General features: G+C 38.1%; 1 protein-coding gene across 1 annotated transcript in view; it reads right to left on the minus strand.

The window, feature by feature from the left end:
* Window positions 1–7,500, minus strand: part of LOC113800350 (salivary peroxidase/catechol oxidase-like) — a 26,840-nt gene that overhangs the window by 14,029 nt on the left and 5,311 nt on the right. The window contains exons 2-5 of the mRNA XM_070142372.1: window positions 4,580–4,719; window positions 2,675–2,891; window positions 1,987–2,187; window positions 1,179–1,402 (exon numbers count right to left, since the gene is read on the minus strand). Of these exons, the coding sequence (XP_069998473.1) occupies window positions 1,179–1,402; window positions 1,987–2,187; window positions 2,675–2,891; window positions 4,580–4,719 (782 nt within the window). The remainder of the gene's footprint in view (window positions 1–1,178; window positions 1,403–1,986; window positions 2,188–2,674; window positions 2,892–4,579; window positions 4,720–7,500) is intronic.

Genomic DNA, 7,500 nt, shown 5'->3' on the forward strand with positions numbered 1-7,500 from the left:
ACTTTTGAACGAAATCTATAATAATCGATTCCCGCATTTCATTTTCACGTTTTTTTTTCAGATTTTTATGTCCTTTTATCAGATTTCTGAATTATTAATCCGATTGTTTCTTATAAATAAATAGCTATTTTATATGCTAAAATCACGTGACTTTATTCAGGTGTAAGTGTCGTATCCTCGCGTACTCCATAAACACGGATTTGCGGGTAAGCTTTCCGAAATTTTGATTTACGCTGTAGAATTTCCCGGATTTTTGGAGTATTTACCTTAAGTCAAAGTGGTTCAGTCACGTTTGAAAGAAAGATTGAGATAACTCCTTCTTTCCTCTGAGTATATTTCTTTCTCTCTTTTTTTTTAAGAAATTACCGGATTTTTGGTTTGTCTTATTTTAGAATGGCACATCCCAGTTCAAAGAAAGTTTCAGATAGCGCCTCCTCTTTCCGTTAACTGTAAAAAGAGTAGGTATTTTAGGAGTTCCCGGATGTTTTTATCATTCACGTGGAATCAGAATAATAGAATCCCCATATGTAAAACTTGAAGATAACTCCCTTTTTCCCTTTTTAAGTGCAAAAGGAATGGCGATTTTGATAGTGTCCATTTTCTCAAAATTCGTTCTGGACCCATATGGTACAGAAATTTTAAGATACCTGTATTTTTTTCTTTCTTTTCTTTTCTTGTGTAAAGAGAATATCTTTCGTTGCTGTTTTCTGACTTTCAAATTATTCGTTTGGGATCTGAATGAAACCCCGTTCCTCCAAAGCATAATATGCATGCTTTGATTCTTAATATAATATTTATTGTTATCTATTTATTTACAAGAGGCTTTATTTACTGATAGATTTTTTTACGTTTTGAATATTTTAACATCTTAATCGGATATTTTAGACAAGCGTTTGGATTTACTTATCATTCGTTTAGGATCAAAATGATACCCCCCCAGGAGGACTTGGAGAGAGCAGATATTTTAGTACAGTTTCCGATTTTTTTTTTTTTTTTTTTATCCAATTTGGGATGCATATGCCCCTGCCCTGTACCCCTTCTGCCTCCTTTGCTTCTCCCCGAGTCCACAGATAGCACATATCTTAGGTTCCCGAATGTTTTCAATCCTTCCTTCGGGATCAAGATGGCACTCCCCCCCTCCCCCCCACCGTCCCCACCCAAGAAGGACCCCCTCTTACCGTCCCCGTAGTCCGGAGGCATCGCCCGTCGGAACTGGGTGAAGGCCGCCCCCCACGTAGGGTTCTTCAGGTTGTTGCAGGTCCCGTCGGCTGACCTGTACGGGTAGTCCGGGTCACAGGGGGTCGGCTGCGGGCGTAGGAGCGTCTGGTCGCAGTAAGGAGACTCGGACAGGTCGCCAACCCACTGGGAGTCGAACGTGGTCGTTTCTCGGGTCATGTTGAGCCTAAGGGAGGGTGAGCGTAAGGGTGAGAGTCGTGTGGAAGTCATGTCGGACGAATTGCAAAAGGAAGAAGGAAAAGGGAAGAACGAGAAAGTTCAGTTTATTGTTTTTTTTCTTGTTCTTCCCTTCGTCGTTTCTTTTGCAAGGTTCGAGTCGTTTATCTTGGTTCTTTCAAAACGGTGCTTAATGTTTCGATTATTAGATTTTATATTCTTTATTGCCATTGGTAATTTGTACTTAATATCATTCAGATTATCATTATATATTCATTATGATTCCTTTTGATAAATGCTTAAAATGAGTGTCTATTATGTTGGTGAAAGACAGTAGTCAGGAGAAAAGATTGGAACCAAAACTCTAAGAATCAAAATAAAAATCATACAGCAGACAATACCAAAAAAAAAAAAAAATCCCCCAAAACAAAACAAAAATAATCAAATAAGGAAGAAAAATCCTTAAGATAAAAAGAAATTTAAAAATAATAATAAAACTAAGAAAAATAAATCCCCCCAAAACCAAAAAAGAAAAAAAATCACACTAAAATACAAAAAAAATCCAACTAAGATCATTTTCTTAGAGCAAAATACCTCGACTTAAAAGCTGCCGTGGCCTCGTCCATGAGGTACCCCTGCTTCGCCATCTTGGTCGCCAGCGGGTGGGTCTTCCTGAAGGCTTGCTGGTGCTTGTAGGAGGCTGAACCGTGGGCCAGGGTCAGGTTGCGTTTGGCCAACTCGTCCTCTATTTTGGCGGCCTTGGCTTGCTGTGAGGAACCCGCTGCTAAGGAGTCGCTGTGGGGGGGGGTGGACTTGGTGTTATGCAAGATTCTCGAGGATGGGTTGGAGGGTTGGAAGGATGTGTTTGTAAGAGCGACAATTCCTTCCTTCCTCACCCATACACATCTGCTCCCCCCATTCATCCATCCGTTCACTCACCTCACATCCACTTTCATCCACCTCTCATCCACTCACATCACATCCACTGGCGTCCAGAGTGGCAATTCCTTCCCACCGTCCTCAACCATACACATCCACCCGTCCATCCACCTCCATCCACCTCTCATCCACCCACCTCACATCCACCGGCGTCCAGAGTGGCAATTCCTTTCCATCGTCCTCAACCGTACACATCCACCCGTCCATCCACTTTTATCCACCCATCTCACATCCACCGACGTCCAGAGCGGCAATTCCTTCCTACCGTCCTCAACCATACACATCCACCCGTCCATCCACCTTCATCCACCTCTCATCCACCTTCATCCACCCATCCACTCACCTCACATCCAGCGGCGACCAGTGCGGCAGTTCCGACGGCCTGCGATTCCAATTCCAAGTGTCGTTATTCCCGAAGGTCGACATGTCCGGGCTAGTCCATTCCGGTCCCTCGGGGTCGTCCGGATCCGTGGGGTCATTGGGGTCGAATTTCCTCTTGTGGGGGTCATCCGGGGTCATCGTCTGACTGCGTTCCCACCGGCGGACGTACCAGGGGCTGTCTGGAGGGGGAGATTAGGGGAGGGTCAAAGGTCAGAGTTCAAAATTGGTCCCATATCTATCTAGGTCAAAGTTCAAAGTTGGTTCCATATCCATGCAACAGGAACAACGAAGGGAAGGGCAAGAAAACACACGAATATGCCGAAGGCCTTTTCACTATTGCTTCGTCAGGGCATATTCGTGTGTTTTCTTGCCCTTCCCTTCGTTGTTCCTGCTGCAATCTGTTCACCATGAATTCCTTCCATATCCATCTGGACGTAAGGAACGTGCTTGCAGAGAAGCATGTTTATTAAGCCGCGGGAGGATGTGGTAGGGCGGCCAGTTCCTTTCCGCCCCTATTTTGACCCCAACATGCTGACGACGGCATACCAGTGCTCATTCACAGCTGAGTCGACTGGGAGGGGCAGCCGGGCGCGAACCCAGGACCTTGCGAGTGCCAAGCCAGCGCTCTACCAATGAGCTGTGCCACCTCTGAGGGGTAAGGCTGAGGGGTCGAAATGGAGGTCTCTGGGATGGACTAAAAGATGGGGTTTGTGGATCTATCTATTTATATCCGGTTACTTAGACCTGATAGGCTAAAATACGTTGTTGTTTTTATCTATCTGTTTATGTTGTTATATCTGTCTGTCGGTTTGTTTAGTTTCCGAGAGGCTCGACCCAATGGATAGTCAAATAATATGTGATTAGAAAAACACCGCGTTGATACTATGGTAGAACAACCCACAATGCGCAAACTTACTTCAATAAATCTAGTTTCTGCATTGTGGGGTTTTCTACCAATATAGATGCATTTATACACAGAAACGTGCACATTATGTCTATTTGGTCGATATACATTTATCCATCGACTTATCTGTATATACATATTTTGTGATAAAAAATGCAATTTGAAAAAGTCGGTGAATCGTATTCGTATTGACAAATGTAGAAAGGTATGATTGAGAATTAATTTCTGACGGATATATCGAAATCGGTCAAATACATCTCATGTATAGTGAAGATATTCATTCTCATTCATACCTCTGTACAAGAGTCTACCAAAAAACAGACCTGGTAGTAAAGAACGCTTGAGTGTGAGAGAGAAATACAACAGACAGACAATTTTCTCTTTTTAGGGCTAGTTAATTCCCTGATTTTCCCCCCTGAATTGAAGCACTTCCTTGACTCGTGAAAGTAAAGCTCACTTCAGTTTTTTTATCTCTTTCATGGATGTTGGAAACCCTGAAGAAAGACGAAAACAAATATCTAACAAAATAATTGAGAACAACAAATAAAGGACATAATAATTGGGTAAATAAATGTATGTATAAACTATATGAATCAATAATTAAATTGATTAATAAATAACTAAACAAGTAAGTAAATAAATGGAAGGATAAGTAAGTAAAAAAAATAACCAAGTAAATAAATGAATTGATAACTAACTAAATAGATGAATGAATTATATAATACCTAACTAAATAATTAGCTAAGGAAATGGATTAATAAATAGATAAATAACTAAATGAATGGATTAATAACTAACTAAATAACTAAATGAATGGATTAATAACTAAATAAATAACCAATTAAATAAATTGACTAATAACTAAATAACTAAATACATGGATTAACACCTAATTAAATAAATACACACATACGTGAACGAATGAATTGATAAAAACAAATGGTAACTCCCTTTCCCACTCACCTCTGCGCGGCCACGGCAAAGCCATGAGGATCGTGAGGCTGTGATTGGCTGGCGTGGCGTCCGAGCTTGCTTCTGACGCCCTGATGCTCTGGCCAATCAGGACGGAGATCACGCTCGCCAGGGTGACCACGACTGCTGTTCTGAATCGGGGGAGGGAAAGATATGCAGATATGCACTTTTCAATTGCATTTTTGTGTTTATTTATCTATTTATTTGTCGTTTTTATTCTGTTTATTTTTTTCTTATTATTATTGTTATTTGCGCGGGTTATCCATTTAACTCATTTAAAAGTTAAATAGTGTAAATAGTGTGTGTGTGTGTGTGTGTGTGCACATATACACAATACCCCCATAAGTACCCCACCCCACCCCTCAAATCCCACGCAAACATAAGAAGAAGACCACTCAGCGACCCTCAACCCAGCCATTCCTTTATCCTTTGACGAGGCATCCAGCGCCTCATAAGACATCCTGAGGCATTATAGGACATCATATCCTTCCTCCTTACAGCCCTCGCGACGCAGAATAGGATCCCCAAGAGGTCGTAAAAGATGAGAAAGGCGGGGAAAGGCAGAGGGACGGATCACAAGACCTCTATTGATAGAATTCCTCTGTTGTCCGGATTGTCTGCTGGTCTTTCTGTCTGTTGCTTTCTCTCTCTGTCTGTCTCTTGTTCTTTGTGTCTGTCTGTTGCTCTCTCTCTCTGTCTGTCTCTTCTTCTTTGTGTCTGTCTGTTGCTTTCTCTCTTTGCCTGTCTGTTGCTTTCTCTCTCTCTCTCTATGTTTGTTGCTTTCTCTCTCTGTCTGTCTGTTACTTTTTCTCTCTATCTGTCTGTTGCTTTCTCTCTCTGTCTGTCTGTTGCTTTTTCTCTTTGTCTGTCTGTTGCTTTCTCTCTCTCTCTCTATGTCTGTTGCTTTTTATCTTTGTCTGTCTGTTGCTTTCTCTGTCTCTCTTGTTTTTTTTGTTTTTTTTTTTTTTTTTGTCTGTTGCTCTCTCCCTCTCTGTCTTTCTGTTGCTTTCTCTGTCCGTCTGTTGCTTTCTCTCTCTGTCTGTTTCTTGGTCTTTCTGTTTCTCCGTTGGTCTTTCTGTCCATCTGTTAGTCGATCTGTCTGTGTGTGTCTGCTGGTTTCTCTGTCTTTGTGATTGTCTTTCGGATGGGTTCTCTGACAGCCTTTCTGTTCGTCTCTCTCTTTTTGTCTAGTCCTTTTTGTTTATCTTTTGGTCTTTTCTCTTGGTTTCCTTCTTGTCTTTTAGTTAGACTATGATTATCTCTTACTTATCTGTCTACGTCTCTGAGTATTTGTCTTTGAGTTAGTGTCCCCTTCTATCTGACGGTCTCTTTGTCTGTCTGTTTTGTTTATCTCTATGTCTGTCTGCTGGTCGTTTGCGCGTATGTATGTGTCTCTGTGTCTGCCTGTCTGTTTGTATGTTTTGTTTTATCTCTATGTCTGTTTGCTGGTCGTTTGTGCGTGTTTATATGCCTCTGTGTCTGTCTGTCTCTCTGTCTGTATTTTTTATCTCTATGTCTGCTGGTCGCTTGTGCGTGTGCATGTGTGTCTGTATCTGATTGGCTTGTCTTTCTGTTTATCTATTCCTCCGGATGTGTGTCTGTCTCTCTGTCTGTCAGTTTGTCTGTACAGTAATAATCATTATCATTATTGTTAGCTGTTACAGAGGTTTTCATTATAATTATCATCATCATCACCATTATCATTGCCTCTATTATTGTTGTTGATGTTGCTATGGTTATTGTCTATATCATTGTTGTTATTTTACAATCATTATAATTGCCATGATAACTATCACTTTCATTATCATTAACAGGGTAAATGAGGGTCACTATAGTTATCATTGTCATCATGATCATCTTTATTGTAATTATTGTAATTATCGGCATCATTATCTTTATCTTTATGCTCCTTTTCATCAATTTCTTGATCTTTATAGTTGATTTTATTATGGAAATGATGAATATCCGAATGATGACAATGTAATGATAACGACAATAGTAATGATAATAATAATGATAATAATGATAACAATAATCATAATAACAATAATAATTATATGATGGTGATGGTGATGATAAAAAATAATAATGATAGTAAGTATATCAATAATAATAATGATAGCAAAGATGATGATGATGATAATAACAATAATAATAATAATGATAATACTATTGATGATCATGAAAAAGGTGATGCTACTGCTACTACTTTACTACTACTAATAATAATGATAATGATAATAATGATGATAATAATAATAATAATAATGATAATAATAGATATAATGATAAATATAATAATAATAGATATAATAATATTATCATTATTATTATTATTATTATTATTATTATTATTATTATTATCATTATTTTTATTATTATCATATTGATAATGATAATGTAAACAATATTGATAATAATAATAATAAAATAATAACAACAATAATAGTAACATAAATAATGACTATAATCATCAAGAAAAAATAATGAAGATGATAACAAAACTATAACCAACCATAATAATGATAATGATGATAATAATGATGATGATTATGATGATGATAATAACAATAATGGTGATAAAAATAATGGTAATGACAAAGATAATAACAACAGTAATTACTATAGTTATTATCACTATTGTTGCAACAATAATGACAATAACAATAACAACAATAATAACAATGACAATAAATATAATGATGCTAATAATAACAATAAAGATAATAATAATAATAATGATAATAATAATAACAATAATAATATGAAAAATAACAATAAGAATATGAAAAATAACAATAACAATAACAAGATGATAAGAACAACAACAATAATGATGATAATGATATTCATACTTGCAGAATTACATTAAAATCGCCTCTTTTTCGCAAACAGGACCTTGGCGGAAGTGA

Source organism: Penaeus vannamei, chromosome 29, assembly GCF_042767895.1.
Source record: "Penaeus vannamei isolate JL-2024 chromosome 29, ASM4276789v1, whole genome shotgun sequence".
Lineage (NCBI taxonomy): Eukaryota > Metazoa > Arthropoda > Malacostraca > Decapoda > Penaeidae > Penaeus > Penaeus vannamei.